This window comes from Columba livia, chromosome 1 (assembly GCF_036013475.1).
Source record: "Columba livia isolate bColLiv1 breed racing homer chromosome 1, bColLiv1.pat.W.v2, whole genome shotgun sequence".
NCBI classification, from domain to species: domain Eukaryota; kingdom Metazoa; phylum Chordata; class Aves; order Columbiformes; family Columbidae; genus Columba; species Columba livia.
In genome coordinates, this window is record NC_088602.1 from 30,873,007 (window position 1) to 30,896,661 (window position 23,655).

The 23,655-nt window shown below is 41.8% G+C and overlaps 2 protein-coding genes across 7 annotated transcripts in view; one reads left to right on the forward strand and one right to left on the reverse strand.

Moving 5' to 3' along the window:
* Window positions 1–2,394: 2,394 nt before the first annotated feature.
* On the reverse strand, window positions 2,395–23,230 carry SETDB2 (SET domain bifurcated histone lysine methyltransferase 2). 6 transcript variants are annotated; one of them, XM_065053492.1, is made up of 14 exons: window positions 23,057–23,230; window positions 22,242–22,301; window positions 18,987–19,109; window positions 17,324–17,416; window positions 16,584–16,686; window positions 15,321–15,887; window positions 13,693–13,812; window positions 11,804–11,973; window positions 11,162–11,390; window positions 9,085–9,169; window positions 7,992–8,100; window positions 6,866–7,197; window positions 5,596–5,684; window positions 2,395–3,374 (listed from the first exon to the last, which is right to left on the reverse strand). In XM_065053492.1, exons 5-14 carry the CDS (start codon window positions 16,676–16,678, stop codon window positions 3,257–3,259), a joined length of 1,914 nt encoding a protein of 637 aa, XP_064909564.1. In that variant the 5' UTR covers window positions 16,679–16,686; window positions 17,324–17,416; window positions 18,987–19,109; window positions 22,242–22,301; window positions 23,057–23,230; the 3' UTR covers window positions 2,395–3,256. The 6 variants fall into 6 exon arrangements, with proteins under 6 accessions (XP_064909564.1, XP_064909573.1, XP_064909568.1 ...); XM_065053501.1 differs by lacking the exon at window positions 17,324–17,416 and adding an exon at window positions 17,482–17,547 and having other exon boundaries at window positions 11,804–11,946; window positions 15,321–15,485; XM_065053496.1 differs by lacking the exon at window positions 17,324–17,416 and adding an exon at window positions 17,482–17,547 and having other exon boundaries at window positions 15,321–15,485.
* CAB39L (calcium binding protein 39 like) overlaps window positions 23,156–23,655 on the forward strand; it is a 72,113-nt gene continuing 71,613 nt past the window's right edge. The window contains exon 1 of the mRNA XM_065053628.1: window positions 23,156–23,268. The gene's annotated coding sequence lies outside the window, so the exon portion shown is untranslated. The remainder of the gene's footprint in view (window positions 23,269–23,655) is intronic.

Below are 23,655 nucleotides of genomic sequence, written 5' to 3' on the forward strand. Positions count from 1 at the left end.
CTACAGCAAGAAACAGCTTTTCCTCACCAGCCCAGTACCGGAATTCCTACCACTGATCTGGGAAATATAATCAACAGCAGTAAAATGTATGTTTTTTTCCCTCCCCTTTATGCTTTAATGACATTCCGATCTGTTTTTCCACATTCAAGTTGAGCTTAGAGACAGATATCACTTAGCTTAGAGACAAGATTATCACTTGTTTAAAAGGCTTACAACAGTGTTGGGTTACGGGTGGGTTTGCCACATGGTTCAGCACGTGTCTGGAGGTTTTAACATTGCACGTTATCCTATGGCATATTTCCTCAGAGACAGATCTTCAACGAAGCAAGAAGCAACAGGGCTGAACGCTGACCGATGCTAACATGGTGGTGCTCCTCAGCAACAAAGGGGTGGAAGGGGAGGGATTAGAGCAAGAGCAGGTGGCCCTCACCCTTTGAAGGAAGACTGCACCAACATTGTGGGTAACCTGCTCTTCTGCATTTAGCCCTGAAGATGCATGACAAAACCACGCAGAAACCCGTAGCACAACGACTGGGACAAAAGCTGAGGAGGGGTTTGCTTGATGGCTATGTCAAGCTCTCAAACAGGGCCATGGGAGAGCAGAGCTGAGGTTGGGAAATTACATATTAGAGAGCAGTGTAGGGGAAAGGGACCTGGGGGTCCTGGTGGACAGCAGGATGACCATGAGCCAGCACTGTGCCCTTGTGGCCAGGAAGGCCAATGGCATCCTGGGGTGTATTAGAAGGGGAGTGGCTAGTAGATCGAGAGAGGTTCTCCTTCCCCTCTACTCCGCCCTGGTGAGACCACATCTGGAATATTGTGTCCAGTTCTGGGCCCCTCAGTTCCAGAAGGACAGGGAACTGCTGGAGAGGGTCCAGCGTAGGGCAACAAAGATGATTAAGGGAGTGGAGCATCTCCCTTATGAAGAAAGGCTGAGGGAGCTGGGGCTCTTTAGTTTGGAGAAGAGGAGACTAAGGGGGGACCTCATTAATGTTTATAAATATATAAAGGGTGAGTGCCATGAGGATGGAGCCAGGCTCTTCTCGGTGGCCAACAATGATAGGACAAGGGGTAATGGGATCAAGCTGGAACACAAGAGGTTCCGCTTAAATTTGAGAAAAAACTTCTTCACAGTGAGGGTGACAGAGCACTGGAACAGGCTGCCCAGGGAGGTTGTGGAGTCTCCTTCTCTGGAGACATTCAAAACCCGCCTGGACATGTTCCTGTGCGACCTCACTTAGGCGTTCCTGCTCCAGCAGGGGGATTGGACTAGATGATCTTTTGAGGTCCCTTCCAATCCCAAACATACTGTGATACTGTGATACTGTTTCACGGTGAGCAGGATGGTTCACAGGTCTGATATATCTTTTTTTATCCATTTTTAACAGGCTGTTCAGAAATTTGAGAATATCATGTGTTGCAGCACAACCCCATGTTTTTTAAGCTTGAAGCATTCAAACCAAACTCAATAAACAGCTTAGGGCCACAGGCACCACGTTTGTCCACAGGTACACAGCAGAGACGCAACCCAATTAAAAGAGGACTAACCCTAAGCCGTGTGGACATAAGTCATCCGTTGCCTGTGGCCTCAGGGCCAAGAACTGTTTCCTGCTTTTCTTTCATTTTGCAGAATAGCTATAGGTTTAAAATCTCTACTCTGTGGCCATAGTAGTCTCTCACAGGCATGTTTCGTTCCCATAGACAATTGCCTAAATCATCACTAACTCTTGCAAATGGTGCTTCTCTCCACTCTGTAGAACAGGAAATCCAGTGACAAAAACGCTGCTAATGGATGAGCAAATACTAAAAGACAATTCTACATGATCTGCCATGCAAGGCCTCCCACAAATTCAGGAAGTGAAGGTGCACAGCAGGGCCAACTTTAAATCCACCTGTGATGGATGCACTTGACTCCCTGACCAAACTCATGGTAGTTTGGTTCAGTCTCCAAAGGAAGCAAAGGCTTTGGCCACAACCAGGTCAAAAACTTCTCTAGTTCCAACCTGTTCTTTGAAAACCCTCACAGGAACAAGGTGACATGGTGACAAACAATGCATATAAGCTTGGAAACTGGAACACCAACCATACCATTAACACATGAATAGCAGGTGGTTCTTCCAAGACTCATTTATCAAGGAACAAAGAAAGATGTGGGTACAAAGATTCTCATGCCTACCTTTTCCATCGCAGGTAATCTGACTACAAGCCAACCACTGTATTCCATAAGCATGGCAGCTGGAGGGAGCTGTCTTAGAGCTCTCCTGTAAGCAGCTGGCTGCACAGCGGTGATCTCCCCTGGAGCTGGGACACCTCTCATGGTTTCTCCTTGAAGCTGAGAGACCCTTTACCAACTGCAGAGGTATCTTTGGTAAGTGACCGGTATCACACATAACCTTATATTGTAGCACACTAGATTTTGTATTGGTGACTTTGATTTTGATTTGGTAATTTTGAAGCACAATTATATCCTCTACAGTAACAGAGTGAACCTTGCCATTGAACTTTGTTAAGTCTTACTTCTACAACATCTTACTTCAGTAAAATTACTTTTGGTGGTGGTTTTTCAAGTGGTCTAAAACACTCATCTACAAAACCACCTTCTTTGCCCAAAAGTCCACCACATTGAAAAGTCACATACCTGCACGTCCATCCGTTGCTCCATTTCAGTAATTTTTCTCTTGCAGCAGCAGGACTTGCCCAGCTCATTTTGCAGCACGAACACAGCTGTGCAAAACCATCCTGATTAATCTCATCTCTGTTCAAGACCATCTGTCCCACTGGATCCATCAGGGTTAGGTAGGCTTTAATAACACTTAGCCCCCAAACAGGCAGACTTGCATTCATAATGAGTTTCAGAAACCCAAGTTTTGCTAACTCAGCATTGTGGAACTGCACAGAAAACATCAACTAACAATTGCTCTGCATCAGCCATGTCTCTGCTGCAGATGACACAGAAGCACGAGTTCTTCCAGTGCATTGTGAACTTTGCTTGCAAACAAAAAGAGACGCGAGGAAAGACTAGGAGCACAGAAATTATCTCGGAAAAGTTTGATGCCTGTTCTTTTGAGAAACAGTTCTAACTCTGTAAACTACAAAAGTGACATTTAAATGTAAATTTAAAAAACGATCAGGTGACAGACATTTTAGTTGAATGTAATTAGCACCACAGACTTAAGTGTACTGTTTGCTGTGTAGTAGTCCCTTGCAGCTTACAAATCTTCAGGTACATGATGTGTTAACAGCAGGAAGGCTTTGCCTATAAGGTTTTTTTCCTGCACTTCTGAACTCCACACTGACAGGAAATCTCTGCCTCTGGCATGCTTCCAGGTTCATAACCATAATCCCACGTGAGTTCAGTTCCAGCTTTCACATGCCTAAGAAATAAAACACTCGGTCAGTTTGTTTGAACTAAGTGAATCAGTACTGTGCTTACAGTTTGCCACTAATGACTCACATGCAAACCCCAAAATCGTATGGGCCAGGGAGCATAACACAGGCAGCTTGTTGGGAGAGAAACAAGAGATAAAAGGAGTGTCTGGCACACGCATGCTGCTTGGGCTGCCAGAGCTCTAGAGAGTGCAAATACCCATACCTAAGAGAAAAGAATTTATCAAGCAGTGCAATAGGGCCAGAGTCTAAACAACCTGCTCTAACTTCAATGCTTATTCCGGGAAACACAAAAAAAAAAAAAAAAAAAAAAAAAACACACACAAGTGAATACAACTAAATGAGCACATAGACAGTTTTGTTATTTTTACTATGTACAGTACATCGCTGCTCACAGCGGCTCTGGCAGTACACCAAAGACAAGGAACTTCTAAGGTAGTAAATTCAATGCTCAAAAGGAATGTCAAATTAAATACCTGAGACTAAGATGCTGAGGGGTGACTGAGGGAAAATACAATGAAATATGAGTATTACAAATAAGAGAGTAATTGTCTGATATTTTTCACTGAATATAAAACAAGGTACATCCAGGCAGCAGGCTGAGAACAAAGAAAATGAGGAATTTTCAATCAGCACATAAATGCAACATGGGACTTGCTGCCTTAGGATGTTCTAGAGGCCAGAAACACAAAATGGATAAAAAGGTGACTGTGCAAGTTCATGGAAGATACACAATTAAGCTCGGTGGTCCAGATGCAGTCCTTAATGTAGAAAAGTTGTTTAAAGGGCGGTTGCCAGAAAGCAAGAGGGCCAGCCAGGGGAACATTCCTTCCACAGTCTTCTTCCCTATGTGTTTTCTGCCAACCACTGTTACCACTCTCCACTGGCCTCAGTCTCTACTACACACTTCTTTACTGAGTACCTGAGTAATCAAGACTCTAGCTAAAGTAAAATATTTTTTTCTGACAAATTTCAAAAGATTGTCTTCACAGTTCTTGGAAGCGCTCCTCACAGCATGATCTGCAGCATCTGTGTCAGTCCGGACCAGGGCTGCAAGGCTCCACAGAGGGTCAGTTTGTCTGGAACAAGTCCTCTCTATTGTGAGTTCTCACCCTACACTCCCGCTGTCATGTGCATCAGCTGTCTTCATTCAAGCAATTAATCTTTCCCTTTCTGGGTTTAGCTGCCGTCTTCTTGTGTCTCCCTGGCACCACTTCTCTGTACGTCCCCTTCTGTTATCCACTAAGGGAAGACTCGCAACTTTTGCTTTCAGAGGAAGTTTTCACCTCTGAGCATCCTAGTGTTACCTCCCCAGGACACACTGGGCTATGTAAAGTGAGAAGGTCTGGAGCCAGCTTGTTTGGCCAACCAAGTGTCTCAGCCTTAAGACCCAGGAGTCCAATCCTGCCCTATAGGATCCAGATCTGCTGGCCATTCCTTGAGACACAATACTGGAATCAGTGAATCTTTGCTTTCAAAATTACTGTTCTGAATTAAGCCTATATTTCCACTGAAGAAAATTATCACTGAAAAGGATGCATCAAAATTAAGCTTCCCCACTTTACATTTCAGTGCAAAACTTAAGAAAAACTCATTAGTGATAATCAACAGCTGAATTTCTTCAGTCTTCAGTGCACAATAAGAAGTCACCAGTAAGACAGTAGTTTTACAGTTTCATGATCTAAGCATCTGCCTCCCTGTGGGAATATAACAGAAGGCTGTGGAGGAGGATTGTAAACACGATCAAGCAACTTGCAGCCAGGGTAAAGAAAAACACATATATCATACTAATTATTATTTGATCTTGTGTGCTTGCCAAGTAGAACCTCTGTCTTTCAATAATAAAGGCCTGTGATTTACTGAGCGGCACCTTATCAAATGTGCTTGAGATTCCAACCCTGCTGTGGAGAAGATCAAAGCACAGCATGGAAAACTGTGCCTGTGTGAATCCTCAAAATACAGATGAAAACAGCAGGTTTGGGGATCCTCTAGGATGGACTGAGCTCTGCTGCTTCAGCGATCCCCGAGCTGGCAAGGTAACGGAAATGATTTTACTCTTTGCATTTCATCCAGGGTTTTGTGGTTGTTCCTGCATCCTGCCTGTGCCAGATTCACAAGCCACCTCTTAACATAATTATTTCCTAATAACTAAGCACTGCTTTTTCCTCCAGTGCTTGAATGAACAACATTAAACTTCCAAAAATATACCTGTTTGTGAAGAATGCCACCCACGGGAAGCTTCTGTTGTGAGTCTCTACAAACACGCTCTGCGCAAAGAGATTTGGGCAGCAGCTGTGCTGTAAAACAGAATATTTGAGTTAGAAAGAGTGAGGCACCTCGTTGTCAACTGACGAACCTATTTTGTGTCAGATATCTGTCACTAGTAAGGTAGTTTCTTCCTTCCCTTCCCCAGCCCACACAGATTCTCTATTACTCAATGCCATGGCCACTTCTTTTTGCAGCAACTATACATCTTTGAAGTATTACTTCCATCATATTTTGAAAGCACTTTTGTCTAAAAACACCAAGTTATTTTATCAAGCCCTCCTCTAGAATTTTATGGTGATAATTCATCTTTGATTCAGGATGCACCACAAATAACCAGTATGTGACAGATGTATCTCCCTGTCAGCCAAGGGACCAGTACTATGGAACAAGCTATAAATTAAATGATTGTGTCTGTTGGCAAAGAGACACAAGATGTGAAAGTTAATTCAGGTGCATGTAGAAACATGTGTGGTCGTGGATGCAGAAGAAAGGTTTCAGCAAGAGGCGCTACTAATCTTACCACCATATTACCTCTGCAACGAATAATAGCTTAAATATATGCAAGGATTTTGCTGTAAGACACCTATTCATGCCTATAAAGAGAAATAAGTACTTGCAGAGTACATGCAGAAATGTTTATAAAAAATTCATCTTAGTTGGAGGTACTCTGTAATTCATTACTATTCCTTGTTAAGTCAAAATTCAGAGACTTATTTAGCAGGCATGTACACTGTATGACAGGCTACTTCCTGAACCTGTGATTGAACAGTGATTTCCTAAATATCACAACACTTACCCTAAATCAGCATACACCAGAATTTACAATGCTTTGGGAACAAAAAAATGAGGCTGAGACAAGGCTTGTGGTTTAACAAAACATGCCATTTGCTCTGTGGGCCCCAAAAAAAGGCCATTCAGAAATTCAGGAGAAAGATGTCACTCATTAATTGGGACTATTTCACTCAGGAATCTAGTGGTGCCAAAAACTACAGCTAGTAGGTAGCATGCACCATCTTATGGAGGCACGAACAGCTGGTGTGGCCCATCCTGCTGTTGTCACTTCAGAGTGCAGACAGTGCCACACAATCTGCCTTGCCATGCACCCACCACATATATGGGTTATTTGTAAAAGCTGTCTAGCTTATGAAAATGCATAATTTGTATATTTAAGCTAAAACAACTATGAGAACACATGCAACTTTTTACTTACATTAAGAAAACGACCCACATTTCCTTCTTTTGAGGCATCCAGTACATAAATATTTTCTTCATTAGCATTCTTTAGAAGTGTCCCGTCACCATCAGCCTCCTCACAAAATATATCCTGTTTTGGCTGCCTGCAATTTTCCTCTCTGCAGTCAGCTTTTACGGGTACTTTTTTGGACGGCCTCACAACACACGTGTTATCCAGCACACCTGATGTGCCACAAGCAACACCCTGTGGAGACAGACTCTTTCTTTTGCATTCTGCACTGTCCGTGTCAGCAGGCTCTGTCTGTCCAGTTTCCATTGGACATTCTTCCTTCTGCTGCTGAGTGGATTCTGTCAACAGACACATAAGTTATTTTTCAATGCCAGTTAAAAGCCATAGTCTTTCTTTCGTTTGGCCCTGAATTCTTATCCACCCACCCGTCTTCGTACTCCAAAATGTACGCAGCTCCCTTGCTATTTACAAGTCCATAACACATCTCCCCTTTTCCGTGCCTCTCAGCAATCTTCCCGCAAATGACTATGTCTCCTGCTGCGGTGCCTAAAGCACTTGGCTCAAGTCTCCTGTGAGCGATCTAGTGTCTCATTCTTCTCAAATCCCACTCCAAACTGATTTCTTCCACACAGTATTTGATCATCATTCTCCACCTTAATTCCCAAGAGAACCACAAACTGTAATTAAGACAGAAACAAGATGCATGTGCAAACAGCATCAGTTTCACGCTGCCTCTCCAGCCTGAAGACCTCCCGCTCCCGCATGATATCCTGTTCAGTTTTTGTTGACTGGAACATGCATTGCATGTGACACAAAAGATCTGCAAGACTGACTTTCCCACAATTGCACTGTATTTTAAAAGCTGCTGTCAGGACTGTTCATCATGGCCCACGACCAACTTTGCAGGCAAAAGACCGACCTGTACCAGTTAATACACTGTAACAGGCAAAGCAGCAATAATTTCCATACCGCTGAGCTCTCTTAAGACAGTCTAAGCATTACGCAGGCAACATCATTCTACTCTCAGAATAGGTTTGCCCACATCCAGAGATCACTTTCTACATTTTAAGTCTATCGCCTGATGGGGGACAAGTGTACTAAGAGTGAAGTATTTATAGCTCTGCAAACCTACTTTCTTTTCCTTTCTTTGTTCCACTGGTTAGTTTTGTTTTGCTTGACTGATGAATCTGAGAACTATTATCTTCATCTGAGCTGGCATTGTGCACCAGTGTATCAATTTCCTTTAAACAGAATAAAAGATAATGAAAAGGCTGTGATGTATTGCTGCTGTATGCAACTCTGGGTCAACACAGGATAGCAAGTGGCTTTTAGGACTCTAGGGCTGAAGTTTCAAAACTTCTGTAAAGCATGGCTATGGCTGAGTTTCAAAGGTTCACACATTTACTGCAATGCAACTTTTATCTTAATTTCAAATTATGCTTCCAAATAACCTGGAAGGAGCTCACCACTCAAGAAAGCATTTAAGTAAGTGCTTAAGTCCCAACAACTTCACCAGAATTCAAACGTTTGTGTTAATTTGCTAAGCCAAAACTCAAAAATGCTTTTTACACAGTTTCAATAAGATGAACAGAAGTGGCAAGATGTTCCTCTCCCACCACAAAAAGGCGATTTGTTACGGGAGCTCCAGAATGGAAGCACTACCAAATGTTAGCATCAAAATACCACATGCATTTCTTAAGTGCAATGAAACCAATGAAGTGCACAAAGTTTACCCCATTTTCCCTCCTTTGCACATATTTCCATGCAACACTTCACACTCAGGTCAGATTAAATCTCCCAACTGTGCCACTGCACAATAAAACTGTGTCTAACTCCTGAGATTTTCTTTTCTCCTTCCTATGTCATTCTCTAGGGAGACATCACAAAAATATTATCACTCCAACCCCCTAACCTGGCAGTTATTTACAACTGGGGATGGAAAGGAGAATGATTTCTTAAGACTCTTGAGGCTGGAGTGTAAGTAAAGGGCGGAGAAGTTGTGAGAGTAGTTAGTGCTGATCTCTGGGAAAATGTTGAAGGACAGACAATGTCGGAGAAGGGACAGGGTGTAGCTTCCAGCACACCAGCTTAGCTCACAGTATGACACAATCTCATGAGGAAAGATCATTAGAACAATTTAAATGCATAAGATGAAAAGGTTAAAATTAACATACATATTCAGCACAGTGAAAAATGAATCTATTAAACCCACTTATTATTATTACCATGTTTAGCTGACGATCATGAAAAACAACAGTTCTAGTTCCAGGCCTTCTCGAGGTTCCAATACTTAAATTCCTCGGATGAACTCTGTACAGAAAGGTCAAAAGAAAATTATAAAAGACAAAAAGACCCATAAGTAACTCTCACAATACACATTTCTCTAAGACCCTCTAGTTCATAAAGAACAGACTATACCAGGGCCTGCAGTCTGGCCTCAACCCAAGTTCTGTGACTATTTTGCCTTTAAGAACTGGGGACCTAGGTTAGGTTCTCAATAGTATTTGTAAGAAAGCAGTTGTTCATACTTTCCTTGAGAGATCTGCAGTTGCTTTTATATCCTTTCCCAGTTCTCCTGCTGAGAATCAAATTTTCTGTTGACTTACTATATTGGATAATCTCAAAACAGAGCACCTACAGACAGAATTTTGCTTTTTTCCTGCTACCAATTTCAATAGTTTTAACAGCGCAGCATTCAAACAGGAAAGCAAAGATGTTGCAGGGACTAAGGATAGAGAGGGAGACAGAGGGGGAGACAGTCAATGTATGGCAGATACAAAAAAGTCTCGCACAAAAAAAGCTCACTCCTTCATGTCAGGAAAAGGTTGAGGAAGAATGGGAAGCAGTCTCTGGTATTTACATTTAAAACATCCAAAATCACATGGATTTGGATTACGTTAAAAGTGCAGCAGTAAACACCAGTTTCAAAACCAATCTTAATACCTGTGCAATGTCTAGCAATAAGTAAAAACTCTTATTCTTCAATATTTATATGTGTTTTCTTGCCACGAAAAACATCATAGTACTTCTTTGGGCCACCTATAACGGCAACAAATGTTACTCTTTAAGACTTTCTTAAGATTTAAACCTCTTTGTAAATTCAAAAGCTGCAGCAGCCACAAGAATTTGTGACATTAGTGCATGGTTACACTGTTTGTCCTTTTTAAGGCAATCTGTTTGGGTGAATGACATGTCAAGCTTAGCACACTGATGTCCTCTCAAAGGCTTCTCAGATCAGCTGGACTGTCACTGCTTAAGAGGCAGAGAACAAAGTATTTTTGTTTGCCATATTTTTTACACAGCCCACATGGGAAATGTGTTTATTCTCTGGAAAGGAAATTTACAAGATTTCAAGTAGTAGCACAGTAAACTCAACTTTAAAACTGTGCTTCCCTACAATTTTTAGTAACAGGAATTAGTAGAAGTAAAATCTAGCTGATTGCTGATAATTACATAATTTACAAAATTAATTCATTAGTTTTCCAAGATATTGAAATGCAGGCTAGAATATACTGGCAGGTATTTAAAAAAGCTTCCACTTGCAATTTCATGGTGCTTCTCAAAGATTCACAATAATCTACTATGAAATAAGCAAGAATGTGCACTCATTTATGAGTAGTACAAAGGAAGTGTTTACAAAGTAGTGTGGCAGAGCAGGGAATAAAGTCTACGAAACAGGTTCCTGACTTCCTTCTGAAAATACTACAGCACGCTATTGATGATGCCACACAGTCATTTTGCAATAATTTTGTTTTAGGAATCCTGATGGGCTATGAGGCTCTGACTGTAAAATGAAAACAGGACCAGAAGTTTTGCATCATTCACTGCAAAAGTGAGGAGCTGTCAGGGTCCTAACAGGAAAGGTTAAGACTCCCAGCAGGAAAGGTTATGTTAGAAAGAACAAGAAGTTTAGAGACTAGGCCCAAAGGAGAGGACAGTTAGTGGCTCATCTGTTAGCAAAGCCTCCAGTGTCATCTTTAAATCATTTATCTCAAGTATCAAGTAGTTAACTCTTTCAAATTAGCATAATGATTAATGCCCTGAACAGATCAAGTACATGCAGGAAATGGCTTGGATTTCTAGAAAATGTCAAGTAGTACATACAGTAAGTAAAATTAATAGAGAGGAAAAACTCTGTCCCACTAGAAGAAATAATCAAAAATTAACAAAAAAAGTTGAGAGAAAAAGAAAAAGACACCCTCAGCTGAGGATATTCAATTCTACTCTAAGTTTTACAAAGGACTTTCTAGAATTGCAGAATATTAAGTTTTGTTATGTTCAAGTTTGCTTCGGTAAACTTACAGGGTTGTTTCATTTTCATTATCCACAGTCTGAGACAAAGGCTCGTGCTTCTCAAGAGCATCGTTTGTGCCAGTCTGTGCTACTTCAATCACAGAGTCCGAACAATCACTGTCAAGTTTTCTTCTTTTAGAAAAAAGGCCATGGCCTCTGCTCTTCATAGCACTCTTCTCTTGCAGCTCTTGACCAGCATCTCCCAGTACCTGAAGTTCAGCTCTGCTCATCAATCTGCCTGGAAGGAAAAAAAAAAAGACTTTTGAAAAAATCGTTTGTTTGTTAAGATGGGTCACACTCACAATCACAGCTCAAACTTATATAAAAAAAAATACAAGAACAGTATTCAGGAAAGCAAAATATGAAACCATTTATACTAGCCCTGACACAAGGTGCACAGACCTGTGAGGGAAAAAACAACAGTCTGAGATAGGCTTTGCTCCAGAATGTTTTGTTTGTCTGATACCATCACGTTGCAGAGTTCTTCAAGGTTTTTCTATCTGTTTGATCATCTTGCAAGTTAAGATTATATTGACTCATTTCTCTTCCAACCCCATATTTCCCTGTTTGGTTCTCAAAAAACTTCCAAGGCACATGCCACAGGCGAGGGAGAATTATGCTACACATCTTCTACAGGTCACCTTCTGTTACCTGAATAAGTACAAATAAATGTTCCCTTGTCGATATCATCTAGGCAGCGGACGGCCCAGCCTTTCTTCTCGGTGTTGAACACTTGCAGCCTGACTTGAATGCCATGCTGTACAACTCTGTTCTGACACATCATCTTGTCACACCTGCACAACACACTACACTCATAAATTCTGTCAAAAGGAAGCAAAACAAAACACGATATAAAAGAATGCATTACCAAAACAAAGATGCTACCATTATTTTCCCTCCCGAGCATTAATAAGGCAGTTGACTGAAAAGATAGAGACTCTGGCTAAAACTCATTATACAGCACTGCTCTGAAGCTCATGACTTGCTTGATCACTGCTTCATCAATTTTAAGAGTCTGTCACTCAGATTTTGGAATAAGTAGACCAGAAAAAATATATTATACCTTTTTATTTCATAGAAGTAAATCACAAAGCAGCAGAAATGCCTATGAAGCACCTTATTCTATGCTGGAACACATTACTACCTGGACCTCACTGCAGCTGCCTTGAGTTTCAGGATGCTACAAAATATTTTTTAAAGAATTCACAACTGTGCTTTCTTTTTTGTATTTGTTTCTGAATCCACTGGCAGCTTTAATTCCGCACACCAATGATAAACTAACATGACACAGCAACGAAGGACTGAAAAGGGCTCCGTAAGCCTGTGGGTTCAGCCCTTGGCTACTGCAGAAAGCTACCTTTGCACAACTCCTCTCTGAACACCTGAGGTTACTGGCACCTTCCCTACACCACATATTAAACTATGGGAGCTGAATAAGAGAAAAAGCACACACTTGTAGCACTGGGATGGCTTTGGAGACACCTGGAAGAGCTGCACGTCACCAAGCCTGGCAGCAGCAGCAGCTGGCTGGTATTTCTGCAGGACTCTTAATGCCACAGAGCAAACGTGTGGTAAAAATACAGGGCAAAAACCAAGGCTGGCTACTGCTTCCCACTTCTTTGGCTGATTTATCCTGTGATGGTCTTGTGATAGACCTTCCTTTGTGGCAGGTTTCCCTTTCCTCTCCCTCTTCCCCTTGGCATGCCTGAATGAACCAGCACATGGGCCAGATACGGCCTGAGCTCCTGGACTAGTACTGTTACGCTTCACACTCTTCTTGGATCTTGAACTAAGGAGTGAAAGTTGTAGTATCTGCAGTACAAACGTGTTTTTTCACCTCCTATTACTCAAGTCAAATTAATTATTTCTTATCACCGTGATCTGCCCTGGTGAGACCACATCTGGAATATCGTGTCCAGTTCTGGGCCCCTTAGTTCAAGAAGGACAGGGAGCTGATGGAGTCCAGTGCAGGGCAACGAAGATGATTAAGGGAGTGGAGCATCTCCCCTATGAGGAAAGGCTGAGGGAGCTGAATCTCTTTAGCTTGGAGAAGAGGAGACTGAGGGTTAACCTTATTAATGGTTACAAATATATAAAGGGTGAATGTCACAAGGATGGAGCCAGGCTCTTCTCGGTGACAACCAATGGTAGGACAAGGGGTAATGGGTTCAAACTGGAACACAAGAGGTTCCACTTAAATTTGAGAAGAAACTTCTTCTCAGTGAGGATAACAGACACTGGAACAGTCTGCCCAGGGGATTTGTGGAGTCTCCTATTCTGGAGACATTCAAAACCCGCCTGGACACCTTCCTGTGTAACCTCATCTGGGTGTTCCTGCTCTGGTGGGGGGAATTGGACTAGATGATCTTTCAAGGTTCCTTCATATCCCTAACATTCTGTGATTCTGTGATCTGTCAGTAAAATTGTGACAAAAGTAGAAGGTTTCAGTAACCCAGAAATTGCAGTTATTTTAGTCCTGTAGTACTTACACTAAAAGAGCATACAAATGAAATAACAGTTAATAGTTCTGTTTTTCTTACCCACTAGGAACAGGTCCCTCCAGTCTTTTGTAACTGTATCCATGGGATGTTTTACTGCTTGCAGACAGAGAACTTTTACTATAGCCTCTCTCAGTTAGCTGTAGGCATGCACATTTTGACCTAAAAGATAACATTAAAACATCTTAGAATGTATTTGGGACTGCATAAATCAAACATAAATCTAAATAATTTTAAATGTACTTGACTATAGAGACACACAGAGTTTTATATATATCTGTATTTTTTTCCTCTCACTTTTACTCCACAAGGCCACTTCAGGCACCTGCCCTTCTTTGTCTCTTGCCTGGTTACGCCTGCTTTACATTAATCATGTTCTCTCCACCCCAATCCCATTCTTCTGTCAAGCTCTGTAAAAAGGCACACGCAAACAGCTGAAGTATGACAGAAATGTATTATAAACAGGACACTATCAAATGGCTTGAACGAATGAATGAAAATCAGCTGTGCTGGCACAGCCTCCCAGTCTGTCAGCCACTACCTTGTTACCTCTCTCCCACACTAGTCCCCAGGAAGTGAAGAATTTCGCACTACGGATTGTAGGACTCAGGCAATAATGCTGCTTTTCACCATCTTACATGATGACAACTCCAAAGACCCATGGCGTTTGGGCAAACAGCAATGGACCAAATCCTGAACCCCAAAACCACACATCAAAAGCATCTCAAGTCTCCGGGAAGTTCAGTGCAAAGAAGCAGCAGTGCTTGCTGTTCCCCACTGCTCAGCTGAAACAAAATAATTACTGAAGCTTCACTATATTAGGCTGTGATTTCAAGTTTTTGTTGTGTCATGGGCCATTATACTGTACACCAGCACATACACCTACTCTAGCTATCAATAATATAAAATGGATTTGACACCAAATAACACCTACAGACAGAGATCAGGTCAAAGACAAACACCCTTCAAGAAAGAGGACATTATCACCAAACTTGCATACGTTAACTGTGGCAAGTTCCCACAGTTCTATGTAGCCCAGAGTTACTGGGCTTTAGAAAGAAGACAGTGATGAGCAACACCATTTGAACTGCTAGGAACATAAATGTGTTTCGTGACTCCAAGATTTCACAGTTTCTGTTTACACAAGGGAAAGGATGGGAAGTAGAAGTTGTGAACTGGGATGTTCCTTCCTCTGCCCTCAGTAACCTTCTAAGTCCCAAATGATCTGATCTCTTCAGGCTGTCAGGACACCATCCCACAGCAGGAGCTGCAGCAGCAGTTGTCATGCAGGATCCTTCTCTGCCTGCCAGGAAAATGAGCCTTCCTCTGCTGGCACAAGACTCTCTCCTTTCCTCACTCCTTTCCCAAAGCTGAGAGATCTGCTTGCCAGCTCCACTTGGAGGAGAAGCACTGCCAATTTGGGAAGGGAAAGAAACACAATAATCCTCCTGTTGGATGCTTACACCCCTACAACAGAGGCTGGAAGTATAGGAGCACCCAGGTTCTGGAGAAGACAAAGACACAGTGGTGTCAGTCAACACAGAGCATGGCACATGACAAGTATCACAGATATTCCAGCAGTATTGGTCCTTCATTATTTAGCACTATTTGGTAGTGAGCACCTTCACACTTACACCAACACTTGCCTGGGATTGGATTTTTCTACCTACCTATCAACGCAGCCATCTGTGCAGTCACATGAATCAACAAACACGCTGGAGAAATTGTTGAGATAATATCCACGCGGCCACGATGCTCTCCGATATTTGAAATAAGGTAATCTTGCACGGTCAAGATCATTGCAGAAGGAAACGGGCACTGACTCAGCTCCGTTGCTGATGTCAAAATCAAACACAAGAGGTTCAGGATTTACAGTATTCCTGCCCAGCAGAACGTATGTGTTGAAGGAGAAGTGATCAACAAATAAGAAATTGCACTCTGTTTCAAACAGATAATTTTGCACATCTTGGAAGCTTCTCAAACTTCGGCCACAAGGAGCTTTATAATTCACATCCAGTGATTTCGAAAGGCAGTCTGCTTTTGCGTGGCGTCTTTGAAAGTCAAACAGGATTGGTATCTTAAGAGGATTTTCACCCTTGTAAGAGCCTGCTGGTCTGCTGGCAAGACATGCACTAGAGCACTTGTGGTTCTGATACCCTCGGTTTAAAGGTATATCTTGAATTTTACTAGATGCTTCTTCACTCCCTGAACCTGTTTTTTCCATCTCTTCCTTTTTGCTATTTGGAATTTAAAAAAATAAAGAAAATAAAAAGAAAAAAGAGCAGAATCTTAAACAACCAGTAAAACGCTCAGTTTTTTAGTGGTTCAATATTACTAGTTGAAAGAAACAGCCAACTGATTCAAGTTCAGAGATTTCATTGAATCACTGTTCACACTGTGTTACTATCCAAACATCGTATGAAAACACATTCAGTGGCATTAAAAAAAAAAAAGGCAACAGCTTCTTCCCAGGAAGAACTTACATACTGAAACACAGAAAGGACATTAAAAAAAAAAAAAGGAACAATATCTTTACCCCCATCTTCCAAATAAGTACCTGGGGCTAAATAGCTAAATATGGACAGACTAAGTCATGTTCATGACAATCTGCACAGTCTGGGAAAGTTTGAGAACTCAAAAATTGTTAAATCCTAACCCTGATAATCCTGGTAATACTCATGGATCTCTATTCACAAGCAAATGCCCTGGTTTATTCTGCAATGTTCTCACATGGTCAATTAGAAAAGTCTACTCAAAACCACAGGTTCTGCATGTAGGTCAAGTTAAAAATATTTTCACTTGGAAAACTGTCAGGATTCAAAACTGGGTTTAAAACTTGGAATTTAGAAATACAAGAGAGATTAAGATCTCTCTCACATGCACAAAAGTATATGTCAAATAAGGGGCTGGAATAAACTATCACACACACTGACCTGTGAGAACCTTCTACAGCATTTGCAATGTTCTCATCTGTAAGAAGATGCTGCAATTTGGGTTTCATTTCCTGTGTGTCACCTCCATCAGACATATCACTTACTGAAAAAATGTGAATGCAATCAACAACTTCAACAATCCACATTTTGATTTATAATCAAACTTAATTACTAAAGAGATAAATGCCAAAATACATTAAAACAACGCATTGCTATGAACTACAGCTAACAAAGAGCATGCTAGCAAGTGCCCTACTAAAAAAAGAAGCTGCTTTTTATAGCTTATACAAAAGTCACGTTTGCATATAGGTGTGCAATTGAGTGACTAGCTGACACACAACACACATGCCCACGCTTCCTCTCCTGCTCCTCCTCTCCCTCCCTCCTTCTCCTTTCCTTCCTCCAAAGGGGAAAAACTTGGGTGTGCACTGATGAACTTGAAGCAAAATGCCTTTTTCCACAGACCATCAGGTGATCCGCATATTAAAATCTTCCATGCAGCTTTCAAAGGGCATGGAGAAAACATGCACATGAGCCACTAATCTGTATTTCTCTTCATTATTTGAGGTAAAGGGATACCAGCGTATTACAGCTGGTGGAACCATGCACAAAATCACTCTGCTTGCAGCCAGCTCAGGTTCATCAGGGCTTATTGGTTCAGACCCTCTTAATACAAGCCATATGCACGTACACACAAACTACAAAACTACAAACCCAGCTGAGAATCCATAGTCCAGTACCTGAGGACAGTAACAGTTATGTTTTTTATTCCTTGTAATGCTAACAGGCTTCTCAGATCTATTTTATGGATTTCAACAAAAGGAAACAAGCTCCTGGTGAAGTAAAACAAGACAAATTAAATCCACATACCAAATAAATATAATCAAGATGCACATACCATTTGTCAAGTCTAAGAGATCACCTAGTTTAGCTTCATTCACCAGTGCCCAAGCCTGCCAGCATTCTATGCAAAAATCGAAAGAGAACAGATATGAAATGCAATTTAAGTAACGATAATAGGGACAATGACATTATGGAGTACTGAAAAGGAAAACAAAATATAAGTCCTCCAGAGACACGTTTCCTCATTATGCTAGTCTAGAGCATTGTAAGACTCAGACTATTAGAAACCTTTTTCACCAGAGTCCTTAATAGACACGTCTATGAATTACAATAAAATTACAGCTCATATTAGGGGTTGTGAATCTGCACTGCATAACCTCAGGCTTATGAAAAGCTGCCAGAATGTTTCCAAACACACACAAACCAGCAGCTTCCAGTGGCAGTAATACAGGTAAAGACAATTTACCATAAAAGTTTCTCTCTTTACTTTGTCATCAGACCAGTCATCTTCTGGCTAAGAAGGGCTGGATCTTGTCAGACCAAATCAATGCTACTCCTAAATTGGTGGAAATGGCCTTTGGATAGTAAGAACACACAGGAGAGACCAGTTCTGTCTCAAACTCTTACCTCATGCAATAAATATTACTAGGTGACAGACAAGTGTCAGGAAAATCCATGTTAATATTTTAGTTTTAAATCCTTACAGAACAAAGCATAGAAAAATTCAAAGTTAAAGACGTCAGATTGTGTCATCTGGGGATCCAAGTCCAACTTTTAGCTACACACTGCTGTAATATGTTGTCATAAAAATCAAGGTGTGGGAACTCAAGTACACAAAAAATGGCACTACCCATTTATAAAAAGCAGTACAATGTGGCTACACCAGTTAAAAAGCATCTTACGCTAGTGTACATTTTCTTGCATAAAAGATCAATAAGATCCATAGGTTACATTTACACGGGTGATGCACAAAATTTAAAAAAAAGTATTTTTTCTGAATTAAATAAACCAGTAAAAAGAAACCTGTGTACATCTTCAGGCTTATCAGACTCCTGATTTTGATGTAGATAAAAGTAACTTAATTCCATGAAAACCAAGAACAATCCTAAATGCATTGCTGTCACCTTTTTCTACTAATGTTTCAAGTTATAATGGTGTCTCCAACATGAAATAATACTTATAATCCCACGCCAAAACCATTCAGTTCACTGAGATCAGCTTGAAAGGCTGAAACTTCTGATGATAAATGAAACACAAGGCACTGCAGATATTTCATTACTTATCAAGAATAAACATTTCAGTTCCACATGCTTAAGAACCACACTTTGTTTGAAAACGTATACAGGCAAAATGAGAAAATGACAAAATTCACCTGAAATTATTAGTCTTTTTTAAAAAAAGCAGGAATATTTTTTCAAGTGCCTAAAAATGCCAACTAATAAGTAACTTAAATTCAAAGGTATCTGAATTGTGGCAGATATCACATAGCCCCACACAAAGCAGGCCACAGGTCCTCTGCTTAACTTGCTTAACAGCTTAACTGTTACAAGGATTTCAAACCTTGGTTTGTGGCAGTTCCATTCTTGATCTTTTCCTTTAGTGACAGGAGCACATTTTGCACCTGCTCAAATATGATGTCCACTCTTCTACCTCCCAGTTGTGTCCAGAACATTTTCAAATCACCTGAAACGCAAATATCCATTTACAAGCCTGTACAGCTCTCAAGAAGTCTAAAAATACAAGTAGCTCCTCGTGGACTTCTCAAAGGCTCCCACTCATTTCATTGGGAGGCACTTCTGAAAAGCTGGCCAGGGCAGCTTTCTTCTTTTTCAGGCTTTCACATTCAGAAGCCTATTCCCAAACCCAATCATGAAAGTGAAACAGAAATCAAGTGATGAACGGGAGTGGCTTCTGATGGTCCATGATGCTGCCTTCAAGTAACTTTTCCAGCATGTCTACAAAGGGTGCTGTGGGAGCCATTCTCCAAACACTAGCAAATTATTCCACTATAAATTAATTACCACTGAAACTCATAGAAGAGACACAGGAGAATATTTTCAACTGAATGAACTAACATATTATGAAACAAAAAGACAAGCTACACAAGCTGATTATCCTGTCCCATCAGTATTTTTGGTATATTTTCTAGGGAAAAAAATGTTCAAAATATTTTCAGATAAAAGCAGTTTGATAAATTTTGTTCAGCAGGTGATACCAGTTGCAATAATTAATACACCCCTTATATCATGCCTCCTTCCTGCACTAGAGTTATTTATAAAGAACATTTTGTTTAAATAAATGTTTTTTAAGCTACTGCTTCAGAACCACTTCTCTTCCAAGTGTATGTATCTTTGAGGTACTAAGCCCATTCAGGAAAGCCCTTGTGAAAACATTAGCAGGTGCATCTTTGGCAGGGACTCTGAAAAGGGAACATGGTTCAACCTGTCAACAGACGATGCCAAAAAAGACAACCTGCTCTCATGATTAATGTTTCTCTTCTTCAGTGATCAAGCATAAAAGAATAAGTAAATCTGTTTTCCTGTTCCATTTCTAGAGGTAGACTCCACTGTCACCACACTAGGTTTACGTTCTTGTACAGCAAGTAAAAAAGTATTTCCTTAATTCTTTCGTTAGCAGAGAATGACTCCTGTTGCCTAAGATACCAGGAACTAAGTAATGCTCTAGCAGTATAGAGCCTGCGGCTACTCTCAAAATTGTCACAACAGCAGTGAGGAAAGTAACACTCTTTTGTTACCACACCAGCTGCTTATGTCACCAACAGCTAAGCGCATAATATTTAATACTAACAGGCAATGCTGAAAGTACTTTATCTTGTAAAACAACTAATTCAGCACTAAGTCTCAACATCATGTCATGAGCTTTTATATCCACAGAACTTTAAAAAAAAATGTGAAAAGGTCGAAGTCCCATTACAAAAAATGCCCACGACACTTCTTGGAACCCTACAGTACTGCTCCAAGAGACATCTGCCCTGGGCCATTCCCACCCACTTGCTGTGCATGAAAGTATCACAACTTTAAAATACCAAGAAATACGTATATTTAATATGTGTTTAAAAATACACATTCAAAAATTCTAGTAAGAGGTTCCGCCACTATAGATCAAAACTGCTGCCCTTATTTCTTATATGTTTTCAGACATTTCAATGCATTTGCTAAGTCTCGATAGCACCGGTGGATAGATTACTTCAGAGGATGGGTGCAGGAACACAGTTTTTAATTTCTGGGCCATCAGTTATAATCTTGCCTAGGCCAAAAGGAAATCAAACATATACTATGTGTAGTGCTCAAACCACTCACTCACCTTGCTAATCACAGAATCACAGAATGTTAGGGATTGAAAGTGACCCCAAAAGATTATCTAGTCCAATCCCCCTGCCGGAGCAGGAACACTTAGATGAGGCTACACAGAAATGTGTCCAGGTGAGTTTTGAATGTCTCCGGAGAAGGAGACTCCACAACCCCCCTGGGCAGCCTGTTCCAGTGCTCTGTCACCCTCAATGAGAAGAAGTTTCTTCTCAAATTTAAGTGGAACCTCTTGTGTTCCAGTTTGAACCCATTAGTCCTTGTCCTACCACTGGCTGTGACCGAGAAGAGCCTGGCTCCATCCTCGTGACACTCTTTATATATTTGTAAACATTAATAAATCCTTCCCCAGTTCTTGTGCTGGAGTGCTCTAAAACCCCAGCAGCAAAAATTTGGTTTTGCACAGAGAAGCAAAGATTGCATATGAAGTTTATAGTATAATTTTCATTTCAAAAAAGACAGATGTCCACATCACTCATCTCCTCTCCAGTATTAATGCTGCCATTGTCAAGCCTAGCCAGGGCGACAGGGAACGAACAGACACAGGTTGCATCTACCTCATCAGCGTTCAAAATGATCTCACCAGCTCATGACTCAGGGCATGGATGGGCATCTGGTGGCAACATCTCTAAACCTGGGTGAGGCCATCACCTCTGGAGAGATTTGCTTTTCCCTCTATAGGATCCTTTGGACCATATCTCTTTGTTCATCATTGTGAAGGGGAATGATGCTGGAGCAAGAAACAAGCAGCCAAGACCAGGGCTACTTATGTCAGCTATTGGAAAAATAACTTGGGTGTGTGTTTCCTATAAAGGATCCATAGTGCTGCCAACTAATATCTTACACATACACCATAAGAGGCAAAACTATTTTCTACTGGTTAGCATTTTCATACCAGAAGTGGTGCCAAATATATACTACCTTCTCCTTTCCCTCCATAAATCCAAATTATACTACCTTGTCCTGGTTTCGGCTGGGATACAGTTAATTTTCTTTCTAGTAGCTGGTATAGCGGTGTGTTTTGGATTTAGTATGAGAAGAATGTTGATAATACATGATGTTTTGGTTGTTGCTGGGTAGTCAAGGCCTTTTCGGTTTCCCCTGCTCTGCCAGGTGCACGAGAAGCTGGGACAGAGCAAAGCCAGGACAGCTGACCCAAGCGGCCAAATGGCTGTTCCCTACCATATGACATCATGCCCAGTGTACAAACTGGAGTTGGCTGGGTGGCAAATACCACTTATCAGGAACTGATGGGCTATTGACGTGGCAGGCAGCAACCAATTGCATTGTGCATCACTTGGTTTGCATATGCTGCTATTATTGTTGTTATTAGTTTTTCTCCCTTTGCTGTGCTATGAAATTGTTCTTATCTCAACCCACGAGGTTTTTTTCCTTTCCTGTTCTCTCCTCCATCCCACTTGGTGGGGGTGGGGAGTAAGTGAGCAGCTGCGCAGTCCCCGTTGCTGGCTGGGGTTAAACCACAACATACCTTCAATCTTCTCCTCTCTGGAACTGGCAAGATTCTTCACTTCAAAGCAGTCACACTGCACTGCAAGAGGTACACAATAGACAAGTAAGTGAGAAATTAAAATGACTGTAGCTACTTAGCTTTTCAGCATTTATACAAGTAAATACTACAGCAGGTATCAGTGGGAACGCTGTGTGATAAAGCTTGGCAGTAGGAGTCATCCCACTTTCAAACAGTCATCCACACCTTGTCAAGACCTAGCTGAAGAACATTCAAACGAAATGGGCTGCGTGAGGCAATTTTTTTTTACATGGGTCATTTCTTATTATCCCTCAGGCATGACACTGTCACTAAGTGACCCATACTTTCCAGCATATTCAGCTGAGCCCACATAACTCCCGCATCCTATTAGCTCACATTTTTTTCTTTTTAAATTAATGCTGCCAGTACTGCAAATAAACTGATTTGTTTAGGAAAAATAAAGGCTTTTCTAGGTTAAAAAATTAATTAATCTGTTTCTCAACAGATGCAAGATACAGCAGGATGTCTCCACTGAAATAATATCAGGGAAAAGTAAGGCAGCATTCTTCAACCACATTGAAGATATCACATTTCTGACTATGATCACTGACACAGAGAGTATAAAACATACCTGACTTGTAAGTCAGCTATTTAATTTTTTTTTATGCTATAACAGAAAAAAATGTTTCCATTCATTTTGGCACGGAAATTTCATTTGGTTGACTGGGAAACGAGGCTAAGCAAAGAAAATGTTTCTCGCAAGATCTGCCTAACGCCTGTTCAAAACGGGGTTTTTTTGTTGTTTCAAGGCTTACTTCTTTTCTGTTCCATCTTCTGGGGTGGCTGCATGGGGGGCTGTGACACTCATTGGGGTGTCGCCAGCGCCGAGCCCAGCCCAGGCAGGCGAGCGGAGCGTTGATCTCGCTGTCCTCCCTCCAACGGGCAGGAGCTGAGCGGCCTGTCAGCCTGGGGGCTCCGTGACATCCCGGGCCGGCGTGGGCTGAACCTGTGGGGAGGCAAATCTGTGGTGAGGAGAAACATGTGGTGGGGACAAACCTGTGGCGCGGCCAACCTCTTGTGAGGGTGAGCCTAGCCACCCTGGGCCAGTCGCCCAGCCCCCGGGGTCTCTCCCCAGCACCGCCCCCTCCTCGGGCCAACGTCCCCCAGCCCATCCGGGCGCTGAGGAGAGAGAAGGGTTAAAGCGGCGCTGACAGGAGGACGCGCCGCCGCGCTGGGACGCGGGAGTTACCCCGTGTTTCCTCCGACCCCGTTCCCGGGGTTGCAGGGAGCCGATCCCCCCGCAAGCTGACGGGCCCCGCGCGGCTGCGGCTGCAACACCCGCCGGTACCGACCGCCGGCGCGGCGCAGGCAGGGACAGGCCCACCGGGGCTCTGCTGAGAGACGGCGCGGAGCC

Excerpts from the sequence above, each read along its gene's own strand:
- SETDB2 (XM_005501831.3), bottom strand. The coding sequence starts at position 23,090 with ATGCAGCCACCCCAGAAGATGGAACAGAAAAGAA. Across the intron at positions 15,888-16,583 it reads GCTGTAGAAGGTTCTCACAG|CAAAAAGGAAGAGATGGAAA; the intron begins GTCAGTGTGTGT and ends AATTCCAAATAG. Across the intron at positions 5,685-6,865 it reads ATGTGGGTCGTTTTCTTAAT|CACAGCTGCTGCCCAAATCT; the intron begins GTAAGTAAAAAG and ends TCTGTTTTACAG.